This window comes from Salarias fasciatus, chromosome 1 (genome assembly GCF_902148845.1).
Source record: "Salarias fasciatus chromosome 1, fSalaFa1.1, whole genome shotgun sequence".
NCBI classification, from domain to species: domain Eukaryota; kingdom Metazoa; phylum Chordata; class Actinopteri; order Blenniiformes; family Blenniidae; genus Salarias; species Salarias fasciatus.
This window is the reverse complement of record NC_043745.1, coordinates 1,256,387-1,271,625: the sequence shown is the minus strand read 5'-3', so window position 1 is coordinate 1,271,625 and position 15,239 is coordinate 1,256,387. Positions and strand designations below refer to the sequence as shown.

At 45.8% G+C, this 15,239-nt stretch overlaps 1 protein-coding gene across 1 annotated transcript in view; it reads left to right on the top strand.

Annotated features, from left to right (window-relative positions):
- Window positions 1–678: 678 nt before the first annotated feature.
- Window positions 679–15,239, top strand: part of LOC115389843 (multidrug resistance-associated protein 9-like) — a 50,051-nt gene continuing 35,490 nt past the window's right edge. Inside the window, exons 1-12 of the mRNA XM_030093414.1 lie at window positions 679–726; window positions 855–988; window positions 1,076–1,222; window positions 1,293–1,440; window positions 2,423–2,659; window positions 2,741–2,914; window positions 6,600–6,747; window positions 7,216–7,364; window positions 7,484–7,591; window positions 8,624–8,836; window positions 8,916–8,987; window positions 9,070–9,194. Of these exons, the coding sequence (XP_029949274.1) occupies window positions 679–726; window positions 855–988; window positions 1,076–1,222; window positions 1,293–1,440; window positions 2,423–2,659; window positions 2,741–2,914; window positions 6,600–6,747; window positions 7,216–7,364; window positions 7,484–7,591; window positions 8,624–8,836; window positions 8,916–8,987; window positions 9,070–9,194 (1,703 nt within the window). The remainder of the gene's footprint in view (window positions 727–854; window positions 989–1,075; window positions 1,223–1,292; window positions 1,441–2,422; window positions 2,660–2,740; window positions 2,915–6,599; window positions 6,748–7,215; window positions 7,365–7,483; window positions 7,592–8,623; window positions 8,837–8,915; window positions 8,988–9,069; window positions 9,195–15,239) is intronic.

The window sequence follows — 15,239 nt, the reverse complement described above, 5'->3', positions numbered from 1 at the left end:
AAGTCAAACTACTGACATTTTTATCTCATCTCATCTCGTTAACGAAAACAACACACACGTGGCTCTTGGGATCTTGGGCCTTGGGCTCTCGGCTCTGTCCACCCCGGGCGTTCGGGGTTTGCGCGAAAAATTTGCGTTGCATCCGGTGGAAACACGGCCTTAAACTACTGATCCACATGCTTCTCACTCTGCTGCTCCAAATATCTCTGCTAATTAAGGTTCTGCTGTTGAACCAACTCTCGTTCTCCTCCTCTTCATATTTCATTTTATCACATCATTTACAGTCCGTCTGGTTTTGTCATTCTCATTGACATTAAAGAATCTCCAGCGGACGTCACTCATCCTCTTTTCTACCTGCTGCTGACGGATGACGTCAGGTAAAGATCAGCAGGTTGTAGTGACCCAGTTTTGATGCTCTTTGTTGTACCAAACTCAATATCTGATACTGACATGGTTGCCAGCTAATCCCTAACATGAAGAAATAATCCCTGTGACTTTCATTCATAGAAAAATTATCAAAACATCAGAGTGATCGTTTGAAAATGTCTAGAACTCATGACTGTCATGTGACTGTTTGATTCGTCAGGGAGGTGCAGCAGCTAAATACAGAGTGAATCAGTCACACTCTCCTGTTGTGTGGAGTCCTGAGGAGTCTGCTCTCACTTCGCACAGGACAAGATGAAGAAGGAGAAATATGTGGAGAGCGGCACCAATGGAGTCTATCATGTGAGTCCAGAGCAAACGGCGGCTTCCTGCAGCCTTTGATGCCTCAGATGTTTGTGTTTGTTTGACCTGCATCCGGCTCCTGTTTGGTCCAGTGAAGGTCTTTCTCCTGGGGTTTCTGGGCTCTTTAGATTGAAGATGAAAGCTGGCAGGGGAAGAGTGAAGCAGGCCGGCCCGAGGTCGACAGCAGTGGAAAACCTTCTGGAGGCCAGAATTACCAGCAGAGCCTGCAGCTGTTCAAACCTTTCCGCTGCTCGTCCTCTCAGTCAGTGTCCTTCACATCTCCAGTCGCCTCAGAGCCACTTCCTCCCATCTGGGAGATGAGTTCATGTTCTAACTCTTTGATTTGAAGGTCTCACCCTCTGGACAGAGCGGGATTTCTGTCCTTCATGACCTTCGCATGGATGATTCCCATGATGTGGGCCATATTCAGGAACAGGCTGGACCTGTCCTCTCTCAGTCTGTCTCCTCTGGACACCTCAGACACCAGCGGAGAAAGGTCTGGACGCCTCCTGCCCCTCACGTTTGTTCCTCTGGATTGACAGACTGATGAAGTGTGTGTGGTTCAGGCTCCAGAGGCTGTGGGAAGAGGAGGTGTCGAAGAAGGGTCTGGAGAAGGCTTCTCTGAAGCGGGTCATCATCCACTTCCAAAGAACCAGGCTCATGATGGCCATCCTGGCCTGTCTCCTGGCCATGGCGGCCATGTTCCTGGGCTCGGTGAGTCTTCTCTGGAGGGAAGCCATCCTTCACTTGGCTTTGCTTTTCATTTCTTCAGGTTTTTTGAGTAGATACATGACAAAGTGTGGTTTCAACACTGAAACTCAGCCAAAGACCCAAACAGTAGAAGAATTGAGAATGAAATGCTGGAGGAGTTCAAAGAAAACGACACAGACTCACAGTGTGTCTAATGATTCAACTGAGATTGTGGTGAACTTGCAGCCAATTAGTAAAACGATTTAACGATTTACTGATCAGACAACTCAACTGTTCACAGTTCCAGGTTTTCTCAGTGGCGTTGATCCATTCCTCAGATCACATGGATGGCACATTTTCTTTGTGCCATCGTTCCCTTCCGTGTCTGTTACACAATGACAACAAACTACAACAAACCACAATACAAACACGAGAAGCCTTGTTGTCCAGGCTCTTACAATCAATCTCCCACATACAATAAACAGTAACTTACGAGTCATGTTAATTGTCACAAAAACATTAGCCATAGTTTCCATCAGAACATCCGTCCAGAGTCCGCTGTTGTACTGACAGCATGACCGAGCCGTCTGACCATCTAATCCAGACACGACACAGGACGCCTGGCAGTGCCGGCATGTCCCACCACAGATATTTACTTTTGAGAGATGAACTGAGGGTTTGAGCAGGTAATCCATTCTGTTTGATATGTGTATGAATGGTTCTGAGAAATTATTTTATTTATTTAACCTTTTTTTTTTAACCAGGAAGGTCCCATTGAGATTAAGAACCTCTTTTTCAAGGGAGCCTTGGGGGTTACAAAGTTACATTTTCAATAAATGACATTTACTATCTTGCAAATGTTGAAGGTGATTGGAGAAATGTACCAAAGTTACAAAGGCTTTTCAGATATGCTGAACTGAAAGTTCTTTTCATCGTCTCAAATGAATAACATTTGACAAGAGGTTGAAACTCATGTGGTCCGGTTTGTCTCTCTGCCCCCCTCCAGTCAGTTTTGGTCAATGAGCTCCTGCAGTACATCGAGCTCCCGGAACTGTCCTCGCGGTCTCTGGGTCTGGGCTTGGCTCTGGGTCTGTACGCCTCAGAGATGTCTGAAGCCTCCATGATCTCCCTGATGTGGGCGTTGAACCTGCGCACAGCGGTCCGATTGAAGGGGGCTTTCTGTGCCATGGGCTACCAGAAGATCATCTCCCTGCGAGGCCACGGCAGCATCTCAGTGGGAGAGGTGGAGGCGGATTCAGTGTCTACATCTGTTCCATCTGCTCCGCCTGCTGCTCCACTCACCCCCCTGTCCTCCTCCACTCAGATGATCAACGTTCTGACCAACGATGGCCACAAGATATTCGAGGCAGTGGTGTTTGGCAGCTTCATAGTCACCACCCCAGCTCTCTTTGTGGCCTGTGTCTTTTACTCCTGCTATGTCCTGGGCTTCACCGCACTGATGGGACTCGGCGTCTACATCCTGTTTCTGCCCACTCAGGTGCTCATCCGCCCCTCGACACACACTTTTTACCATCAGCCTCTACACACATTTAACGTGAATCAAGTAAAAATTCAATGGAAATAAATGATGAGGTTCAAAATACAATCCCAATTCTACAGTTTAATTCTGAAGAATAGAAAGAATAATGCCATCACGTCGAACGTGAGGACAGAGATATGTAGAGGATCTTTAAAGGAATACTCTGAAGATTTTTGACCCACACCCTATCCCTATCATTGACAAAGTGAGATAAGCTCATAAATACCTTTTTTGTGTATCTGTGTCCAGTGGCTGGTTCCCAGCTGTTAGCATTGTAGTTAGCTTAGCTCAATTGCTTGAAGTCAATTGGAAACAGAGCCGGACTGACGAAAGTGGACAAAGTACTCCTTCCAGTGGTACAGGGGACGGCGTATTAGCATGTGAAGTAAATCCGAATGGTTATAAAACATTTTAAAAGATGTGTTTTCTTTTCAATCCGTTAAAATAACGTTTTGATACACACATATCTGCACAAGCATAGTGCTCCACGGAAGGATATACCGGCGCACAGCAGCTGAGTCTATGGCTTTGTTGGGACACCAAACTTGACCAGAAATATTTCAGTCAGTTTCGGCCTGCTCAGCACAGCAGGCCCTTCAAGGCATGACCCGGAGTCATGTTGTCTGCGAATACTGTCCCCAGTCATGAAGGAGACATGACCCCCACCGTGGTGGAGACGCAGCAGACTTTGAAGCTCTCTAGAACAAAGAGAGAAACTTCTTCCTCTCAGCAGGAGGCCACCGCCATCTTGTCCCCCAGAACCTGAAACGGCTGCCCATCTCCTCCACCATGTGCTTAGAACAAAGAAACCCTCATGTAATGGCCGCTCACCTCTCCTCACAGCGCAAGAAAATCAGATAAGGGTGCAATACCACCGTCCCACCTCACGAGGGCGCTCGTGAGGCTCCTGCCCAGAGCAGAGGAGGGAGGACCCAGATCACCATCTGATTGGCCAAGGAGACCCTGGGGGTGGGAGCTCCGCCTGCCAGTCAAACAGACGTCACCAGACCCGCCATCTTTAGTTCCCTTTAAGTTTCTGTCTAGGAAGGACGTGTGCAGCGCGTCTCTCCCACGGACTAAACCCAGTACCGAACTGACCCCGCTGGTCGGGACTTTCGGGCCCATCTCTCCTTCACCGGTGAAGCCCCTTTTCCCAGCGGAGCAGAACGGCAGGGACCCCCCGGAGCTGACCGAAGACACCAGCTGGACCACGGCTCAGAGCTCCTCCGTTCTCCTCCCCCTGCAGCCGACCAAGAACCAACTGAGGGCCCGGACCGGAGAACCGGACGCCTCTTTTTCCTCCACGTGGACCCCTCCAAGAGCCCGAGGTTCTGTTGGATGCAACAGAACCCGATCGAGATCAGAGCGACGGCTTTGATCTCCCCCCGAACTCACCTCATCGACGGACAGGACACGCACAGCGGCTGAGAGCCGCTGCTTAAAACCCCTCATCACAGAGAGGTTCGTGCCTGGGCAGACAGCTTAGATAGTGGTGATAATGATTCATGCTTGTGTGTTTTTATTGTGAACCAGGACTGAAGCCGTTCATGATATATGCGCTGTTGTTTCCTTTCTTCATCTCTCTCTCTTTCTCCTCGTGCGCTCTCATGCGCAACGCTCACGAGCATGCGCTTCCTCCTCACAGATCAGACCCGCAAGATGCCGGCTAGCCGTGCATCTGTGCATGTGAGATAGGAAGACAGGCTCATCTTTCTCCGCCTTTCCTCTTTACGAACCCGAGAGTAGTAAGTTGAACAGCGCGGTAGACCTCGAGTCGAGAGCGCTCCCTCACCTCTCTCCACCTCTCTCTCTCTCTCTCTCTCTCTCTCTCTCTCTCTCACTCCGCCCCTCCCCGCTACCCCTCCCGGGGAAGTCGGACAGCGACCGTCGCCCCGCTCTCACTCCGTTTGCGGAGCCCAGACCCGGGACTCCGAGAGACTCCCCCGCTCTCTCCCTCTCTCCCACTCTCTCATCCTCTCTCTCTCTCTCTCTACCATGCATGCGGACACCCACATGCGGACTCGTCAGCGATCCGGACATTCACGAACACCCGAACACGCCTACTTCGTGAGTGACTCAGGAGCGACTCCTCCTGTCACTTCGGGTGGCCGTGCCGCCACTCACACATCCACACACACCCACGCTCCGAATGGGTTAACACCCTCCTTGTGCGTCTCCAGACGCTCACACACGCACACGCACACGCACACGCACACACACACACACACACACACACACACACACCTTGCAAGTTTTGAATGTTTTGTTCTGTTGATTAGATGTGTTAATTAGTAATAGACATTGTTAATAAACACTCATAAACTGAACTGAACGATTCATGCTTCTCTTTTTGGTGGTCTTGTGACAAATGCCCATGGTTGTAACAGTCGATGCTCGATCTCACACCTTCTCTGATAAGTTAACAGTTGTTTATCCAAAGATTAACATCCATCTTAAATTATCTTTCCATCTTTGAGACTGAAAATTGGTAATGAATGTTCCTCTGACGAGGTGGTGCCCCGGAATTATTAATTAAATAACCCACAGGTTTATTTAATGCATAATTCACAACTTCCCTCAGCTCATTTTCTGTAATTTACCCATTTCCAGTAATTGGTAATTTGTGGCATTATTGATTAATTAATAACACCTTGTTAATCAATAAGGTAATGGTTAAATCACTCTGTGGTCTACTCCATTCCCAAATAGCTGATTATTTAACATTATTAACGAATAAATAACCATTTATTCTGATTAATAATAAATGATGTGGGGTGAAATTACTTCGTGCTTCACTTTAAGCAGTTTATTACGCAGTAATTGAGTGTTATTGGTGAGCCACTGTTAATGACCTGCAATTATTAATTAGTAAATCAAAATTTACTCAAATTAATAAGTAACTAAATTACTTAAAGTAACCAATTACTCCCAGTAATCAATACTTTAGTAATTTAATCCCAATTACCAATCGTAAACCCCAACAGCTTCTACTGCTGTACTCCGGTATATCCTTCCGCGGAGCACTGCACATGTGCAGGTCTGTGTGTATCAAAACGTTATTTTAATGGATTGAAAAGAAAACTCGTCTTTTAAAATGTTTTATAACCATTCGGATTTATTTCACGTGCTAATATGCCGTCCCCTGGACCACTGGAAGGAGTACTTTGTCCACTTTCATCAGTCCGGCTCTGTTTCCAATTGACTTCCAGCAATTGAGCTAAAACGATGCTAACAGCTGGGAACCAGCCACTGGACATAGAGACACAAAAAAGGTATTTATGAGCTTGTCTAACTTTGTCGATGATAGGGATAGGATGTGGGTCAAAAATATTCAGAGTATTCCTTTAAGAAATGCTGGTTCATGACTTGATTTCCTGTCAGTGGGTAGACTTTTGGACTTGTACCTTCCACTGGCCTGCTGGTGATGTTAAATTTCAGGAAGATGAAACTGGACAACATTATTTCTGTTTGATGCTCAGCTGGCTTTGACCAAACAGAGTGATTGTGTTCAAACATATTGATGTGCTCGAAAATTACTTCTTTGAATGACTTTCTTTCAATGTTTTCACCTGGACCAAGACTGGCTTGGTATGTTTTGAAATCTGGTTCCACCAATAACAAGGCCTCTCTTTTTCTTCTTCAGGGCCTCTTGGCCAAACTCATCAACAAATTCAGGGGAAAAGTCATGGTGCAGACCGACTCCCGAGTTCGGACCATGAACGAGATTCTAAACAGCATCAAGCTGATCAAGATGTACGCCTGGGAAGATTCCTTTGAGACCAAGGTCGCAGGTAATCCATGCAGCAGGCTGATTTTGGATCCAGGTTCTGCAGGTCCAGAGTAACTTAAAGACTAACAAATGCAGTGAAATCCACACGCCACCCCTGCAGTGTTTCACACTGGAATGCACTGTTGGGTCTTATATCTTAAACCTTAAAGTGTGTGGGTTGGCTGGAAGAGCAGCTTGTTTCTCAGTCGGAAAGTTTCAGGTTCAATTGCCAACCTGCCCACAGGGCAAGACTTGCAAGTTTCTTATTAATTAGGTAACAGTGTGTTTGGGTTTATGCAACGTTACAATATTTTATCTACTCATAAGCTTTAGAATATTCTGTGTGAGGAAGTTACAGCGACGTGAAAAACCTCTGCACACTGAAACCGTCAGTCAAAGAACTTAAATGCTGTTGTTTTAAATGTTGGAGTTCTGAGCCTCCACAGTGTAATGGGCTGATAATGGAAACTGGAAGCTTCTTCTTTTACAGGCTTAAGAAAAATAGAGAAGAAGCTGCTGATGAATGCGGGCTATGTCCAGAACATGAACATGAGTTTTGCTGGCATCAGTCCCACTGTGGCCACCGTGGTCACTTTCCTGCTCCACACTCTGCTGGGTCTGGATCTGAATGTGTCCGATGTGAGTACCTCCACCTTGTCCACCTGGAACATGCCAGGTGTGACCAGCAGGTGCATAAACCATCAGATGTCATCTGACTGTGGCGTCCAGGATCTGACCTGTGTGCTGCTTTCTGGCAGGCTTTCACCACCATTTCCATCTTCAGCTCCATGAGTTTCTGCCTGGGTATGCTGCCGATGGCTGTCAAGGCCATGGCCGATGCCTCTGTGTCTGTCATGCGACTGAAGGTAAAAACATTTCTGCAGGAATTCAGGCAAGCTGCCATCATTTTCTGGATCAGCGCAGCCATAATGTGACTTGTGATTAATCTGAAAAAAAAACTATATGATGTTGAATTGTTGGCAGTTTGGGATTTGTGTAATAACAGTGCTCTTTCTCTTCTTGGATCCAGTTCTAATCAGACAGTTTTATTTTGTTTGGTCCCTGTCACGGTGCGGGATGGAAGGACCCACGCACAGGCAGCCAGGCAGAGTTCAAAAGGTCTTTTATTCTCAGGAACGGGAATGCAAGGATACAGAAACGCAGGATTCAGGAACGCAGGATTAGGACGGCTGAGCCGAGTCCACATGCAGGCAGGGACACAAAGCACGCAGACAGACCCACAAGGAACCAACAAGACACACCAGGAGAGCAGGGCTTATAAAGACGGCAGGACAGGTGCAACCCATTAGGGCAGTAACGAGGGAGGCAGGAGAACATGAGGGCAGACAAACACAAAACAGCGCCCGAGCGCCCCCACATGGCCGCAGGGGCACAGGGCGTGACAGTCCCATTGCCAACAGGACTGATGGAATTTTTAAATACAGTAATAGTAATCAATGTGGTAAGACTCTTCTGATTGTGAAATAAATGAATAATTCATCACAGTTCAGTCAATAATGATGGTACAGTAGATAATGAGTCCAGTCAAAACTGAAACACAGTGGAACAGTGCTAAAATCTCTCATCTCAGTGAGAAGCTCATGGGTTCAAATACCTCCAAAGTTTTTCTTTGTGGAGTTTGCATGTTCTACCCATGTGTGCATGGTTTTCCTCTGGGTACCACAGCTTCCTCCCACTGTCCAAGAACAATAGTGTGGACCCCCACCATCTTCCCCCGAGCCCCACACCAAATGGAGTTGGAAAACCAGGCTCTGAGGAGGAGACTTTCTGCAGAACCAGACTCTGAGGAGGACGGAGGTTCTGGTTTGGGTTTCGGGACAGAAGAAGACAAAAGAACAGAAGGGATTCAAACTGCTTCAACTCTGTGCCTCTTTCAGAAAGTAATGCTGATGCAAAATCCAGAGCCCTACCTGATTCCAAGGAGAGACAGCAGTGTGGCTTTGGCGATGGACAACGCCACACTTTCCTGGACAAGAAATGACCAGAAACTCTCCGCCAGTGAAGAGGAAGACCTCCAAACAAAGACATCAAAGAACGTGTCAGAGGGAAATTCATCCACCTTGAGGAACATCTCCTTCACTCTTCCCAAGGTGTGTGTTCTTCCATTCAGGTCCACTGAGCTGCAGTGTTTTCCTCTGAAGTTGGACTAACACTGCTTGTTTCCTGAAGGGCAACCTGCTGGGCGTGTGTGGGAACGTGGGCAGTGGTAAAACCTCACTGATCTCCAGCATCCTAGAGCAGGTCGGTCCTCTTCTCTAGTATCTACGTCCTCTGCAGGCCCACAACTTCAGCTTTCTGCTGTCTGTTCATTTCTCCGTTGCAGCTGCACCTCATTGGGGGCTCCATCACTGCTGACGGGACGTTTGCCTACGTTTCTCAACAAGCCTGGATTTTCCATGGAACCGTTCGAGAAAATATCCTGATGGGCCAGGAGTTCGACCAGAGAAGGTAATTCATCAGAGAACCCTCTCCAGTCTGGGTTTCCACTGGTCCAGAGAAAGTCTTCCTGTTGGTACCTGTGTATTCATGTTGTTGAATAATATAGTGAGCAGAGGTTAGTAAAGCAGACTTGGGATCTGATGTTTGCTGGTTCGATTCCCACATCCAATGGGTCCCTGAGCACCGCCCCTTGTGTCACCAGCTCCCTGGGCACTGTCCTGACAGTCCATCGCTCCGCCTCTAGGTCGGGTCAAATACAGAGAATTGGGGCTTAGTTGGTAGAGTGGTCATCTTTCAGTTTGATGGTTGTGAGTTCCATTCCCCATCCCCCACTGTGGACATGTGAAAGTGCCATTGAGCGACCCTGAACCTCGCACTGCTGCCTACGTCTTTAATGTGTCAGGTTCCACTGGTTAGATGGAGTGCTGGCCTTCAGGTTTCAGAAGCAGACTTGTGATTTGGAGTTTGTTGGTTTGGGTTTCACATTTCTGTCCTCGCCACTCTTTGAATGTTTTAACACATTAAAATCATGTAATCCAAGGTTTGGATTATTATTATTAGGTATGACTTTTTTCCTGCCATTGTGTGAAAGCTGTGGTAGAACCTGTGACTCGTACTGTTGCATAGAATGGATTAGCAATTTCTTTTTTTCTGTTTGGGCTGATTGGGCCCTTGTGAGTGTGAAAATGAAAAAGAATGATCTTGTGACATGATTTACTCTGAGAAAAATAATGTCCATATATGAGGACATTTGTTTTAACTTTACATAGAAGACAACAAAGTCACTACTGAGTAATGATGTACAAAACTCTATTTGGTGCATGAACACAGCAGCCATTTTCCTGAGTCCAAAAACAAAATCAGAAACATCAGTTATGACCCTTTAAGATCAGTTAGTTACTTAGCTGAGCATGAATCAGCCATGAAACCTGACTGAAATTTTCACCTGGTTAAAGTTTGGAATGGGAATTGCCATCTGAGCATCTCGGTGTGTTGGTGGCCATCTTGAATCTGACTTGTTATGTGGAATGTTCCTCTGTCTTTAAAGTGGTCTTAGTGGTGGTCTAATGTCCTCATACTGGACACCAGGCCCTTGAAGAGCAACATTAAGGCTCCGTTCACAGTGCAGGGCTTAATGCTCAATTCGGATTTTTTTTTTGTGAAATCCGACTTTTTTTTCGAGTTCGTTCACGTTTACAATAAAATGTGACTTGTATGTGATCTCCCGTCTGAACTTAAATACCACCCAAAAGTGTCCAAAAGTAACGTCTCGCAGCAGCGCGCTTCAGTGTTTGCGGAACCCACAAACAACGTACAGAATCTGTAGCTTTTCAAGCGTCGATGATTTATGTAAGAACTGATCAAACACGCATTCTTACAACTGAACATTGAGCAATCGTTTGAGCGCAGCGCTTCTAACAGCCGCGCCAAGCTCCTTCTGTGTGTGTGTGTGTGTGTGTGTGTGTGTGTGAGAGAGAGAGAGAGAGAGAGAGAGAGAGAGAGAGAGAGAGAGAGAGAGAGAGAGAGAGAGCGCATGTGGATATTATTATTGTTATTATTATTTTTCTCTCTGTTGTCCTGGCGCTGCAGAATTTAGTGAATGAGAAGGAAGAGAGCCAAGTTTGGCCTTGGCATTTTGTGGGGCAGCGGCAGCAACATCCGCCCAGAGAGACGCAGTCAGGAGTGGTGGGACGGTGATGAGAGGCTTTAATGATACGGAGTTCAATAATAATTTTTGGATGAAAGAACTCCCTTTATGTACGTCTGCGAGCGCCTTTTTTTAACACTCACGGTAAGACACACGTCTTCGGTGCCCCATATCGTGACGTGCAGGTCAGATAAATGCGACTTGGCCGTTCAGACTGAAGTCGCATGGCAAAAGATCAGATACGTATCGGATTTAGGACCACATATCCAAGTGGCCTGGGTCGCAATTGAAAAAATCGGATCTGTGTCGTTCAGAGTGTCAGGAAAAGATCCGATACCGGTCGCATAGGGGCAAAAAAATCGGATTTGGGTCACTTCAGCCTGCAGTATGAACGTAGCCTTAGTCATGTGGTCTACAACCTAAAATGTGATGTCCACACATGTGGATGGCAGGTCCTGGGAATGTAGACAAACATTAATATTAGTCTAAGAAACAAATGAGGCGAAAGACCCGTGAGGTTCTGGTTTGACTGGAACTATACTGTAACAGAAAGCTTATCAGTAGAAATGTTCACTCATCCAGGTGAAGCACTTGATCACGCTTTGCATTGTGGGGAGTGGCGGACATGTTGGCCGCTCACGAGTGTAAACAAACACATAACAAACCCAGGCACGAGCAGAAGAAGACGTACGAGCAGAGCTGCAGAAAGCAAGAAAAAATGCTGAAATGCCGAAAATGGTTGGATATATATCAACTTACGCTTTATAAGGAAGCCAGGAGCCGTTATCTTGAAAAAAATTGCAGTTATTAACGGTTTGAACGGTTATCAACTTATAGTATTTTCTTCGTTTGTGTTGTTTGCTGTGTTTATAGGATATATTTAGAAGTTTTCTCGTTTTATGTTTATATTTCCTCCTTTTATTCTGTTTTTCTGTTTGCACTACTGTTATTTGTGTTCATTTTTGAAAGTATTTTTACAAATAACGTCTTAATATGCACATTTATTTTTACACACACCCTTTTATGTAGTTTTGAAAGACTACTATTTATACTGTATTATTAACTTTTTCTCCTCTTAACAGTATTATGTTTAAATATTTCCTTTGCACCACTGGTTATTTTGTTCATTTTGACAGAATATATTTATGACTGCAGCACTGCATTTGTTACGAGACACTTCATTTCAATAAACACACACAAAAAAAAAAAGGTTCCGATTAGCCTTTCGACGTGAATGAGGGCAATTTTTCTGGTGCTCTCCACATCTCTTGCATCCAGCTGACAGTGGAATTTTGTGAAGACAGGAATCTTTACCTCCACGCATATAAGTCCCACATTAGAATGCAATGAAAGTTTAAGTTTGGTTGTCTTACAGCCACAATCCAAGCGAGACGGCGAGATTTTGTCAGTGCAGAAACTTGTTCTCCTTGATGGCGCATCCAAGCAGGAAAATGATAAACACAAAGTCTGTTTTGGATCTTTTTAACCTGGCGATTGTGTGTTCTGCTATCACAACCGACAACACAACAACGTGTGGGCAGGGTTGGAATTGTAGATTGAAAAAGTAGCGAATGTGTCCGCACGAGCGAGGACAGCACGTCTGTACACAGTGCGTTCGCGGTCCAAGTGAACAGCGGGAGAGAGTGGCCAACATGGCCGCGACTCCAAGTGATGACATCACGATCCCAGTCCCTATAAGATCTATAAAACACACACTGTGCTGCAGTCTGCTGTCAGTCTGTTGTTTGTATGAGTGTAGCCCTTGTGTGCTCCTCTGATTTGAGCGGGCGCTGGGTTCTTTAACAGTGTACTCTTGTACTGGCTAGGCAGAAACATTGAGCCTTTTCTTGATGCCTCATACATTCTTTCTCTCGGGTGCAACTGAATTAGCATGAGATAAGAAAAAGTTGCCCCCCTCAAAGCTGTTCCAGATGAGCTTTGTCTTTGCTGATAGTTGTAAATCTGCCTCTCTGCACCACTTTTGTGAGGGCTCTCTCCAAGTGCCTCAGAAAATCTGAAAGCTTTTCATTTGGTTGTTGTTGCATTAACCAAAATGCAAAATAGAGGTCGTCTCCAGACTCAGCTCTTCCAAATGCATTTTCTAGTGCATTCAGGAATCCTGTTCGGCCGGTGTCAGCATCTGAATCCCTGACCGATTTGGCAGTTTCCAGTGCTGGCCCCTTTAAACTTTCCATGAGTCTGCGTCTTTTCTCTCTGTCTGCACTTTCACTTTCTTCCACCATGAGTCATGCCTGTTCAAGCCAATGTTCAAATAATAATAATAATAATAATAATAATAATAATAATAATAATGATAATAATAATAATAATACTAATAATAATAATAATGCATTGGTTTCATACAGCGCTTTTCTGGACACTCAAAGACGCTTTATATTGCATTATTCATTCACTCTATACTGGGTGGTGGTAAGCTACGACTGCAGCCACAGCTGCCCTGGGGCAGACTGACGGAGGCGAGGCTGCCAATCTGCACCATCGACCCCTCCCACCACCACCAACCATTCACTCTCACAACTTTCACACAAATGGCTCTTCACTTGGGGGAACAGGCAGGTTTCCTGGGAATAATTGCAAGTGTCTGTAACCACCTTCAGCTTGTGGTCTTCGGGATTTTTCCAGCAGATCACCTCCTGCCAGTAGGGTAGATTCTGTGGGGTTAGTGGAAGATTCAGTGAGGTGGGCGGGTTGTGGAGTGGAGTCATGCAGTAGACCTTGATATCTTCCAAGGTCTTACCTTCAGCAACTAACAGCGATTGTAGCTTGACACTGAAGTCATCAGTAGGTACAGTCAATCACAGTGACTAACTGCCATTTTTCTCCGCTTTCAAGATGAACTACTTCTGTGGGCACATCTTCATGAGAGAACGTCTCCCAGCACTCACACAGAACCATAAGATGGTTCAATGAAAGGTTAAACATGCGGCTTCTGACATGGACACGACCAAAACATTTTACCGTGCTCACTGTTTCCTCTATCTTGGCTATACCTGCCTCTTCCGGGACCGTAACCATTAAAGCTTTAGCATCCTCCAAATCTTCACCCCGACACAACCTCTTCAGCTCTGAGACAAGTTTGGTATGGTTTGCCTTTTTTTTTTTTTTTAGTAAATACAACTGGGAAATGCAGAATCTGTAGAGTTAAGAAACTTATGATCGAGACTAACAACTGTTTTCTGTAAATAAACCCAAAGCATCCCAGCAGTGCCTCCATTTTATGTAGGCCTTGTGTACTCCTATTATTTGAGTGGGCTCTGGGTTCTTTTACAGTGTACTTTTTTACTGAACTGTTTCAGTCAGACACAACTTTTAGGCCCAATCCCATTTCTCTTTCTATCCCTCCCCCTTGGCCCTCCCCCTTCGCGTTACCACTTTGAAACGGAGTGCTCAGGGGTAGGGCTGAAAGTAAACCCCTCCGAATTGGGACACCCCTCCGACAATCGCTTACATCATCAGTAGTCGCCGCTGCCGATGGCGTAGGCAGATGCGACAGTTGTTTGCCGAAGAAGAATGTCTTTCTTACATTTTAAAACTTTATTCATTGAGAAAATACTTACATTTATGAACTTCTTTCGTTGCGGACGCCGCCATCTTGCTGATCTTGCAAGGCTTTCTGGGAAATCTGGCATACCCCTCCGTTTGGAGTGAGCCTCCAGAGAATCTCCGTTTGGAGGGGTGAATAGCCGTGCCACTTCCCCCTACCCCTCCGTCATGACAATTGGGACATCCTACCCCTCCACGTGAACGCGCAAAACGGAGGGGTAGGGCCAAGGGGGAGGGCTGAGGGGTGAAATGGGATTCAGCCTTATATACTTTGGGTTCGATAGGCACCTTTAAAGACAGAACTAAACACAGGAAATAACTACTGAAATTACTGGACTCTAAATTAGCACCAGACACAAGGTTACTTAAAAAAACAAGAATCATAACTTTATTACAAACACCGACAAAATAAAGTGCAAATTATAAGTGTTTTTGAATTTGACAAGCTATGCAGATTGACTCCCACTGATCACACAAATAAAAACAGAAACCCAGCACAGATTTCAGAAAATAATAATCAAATGATTAATTGTTCATAAACCTAAAGCCAGCATCTAAATACATTCTACGTTGCAGCCTGTATCGATGCTTGGATACGTTGTGACCACAAACTCCTGGCCACTTCACTCAATGAGCAAAAACAAATGAAAGAAACTACCTTTTGTCCAGTGATAACTTCACCAGCTCAGTTGATCCAGGTCCTGGTCCAGGACATCCTTGTCTCCTCCAATCAAGCAGCTCTGTGCTCCAGGTGATAGCCACTGGCGATGCAGGGAGTAGTCCACACCCTGTTGTGTTTTCCCACGTGGCCAGAGGTACTCTGAGTGGCGCAGGCACTCAGA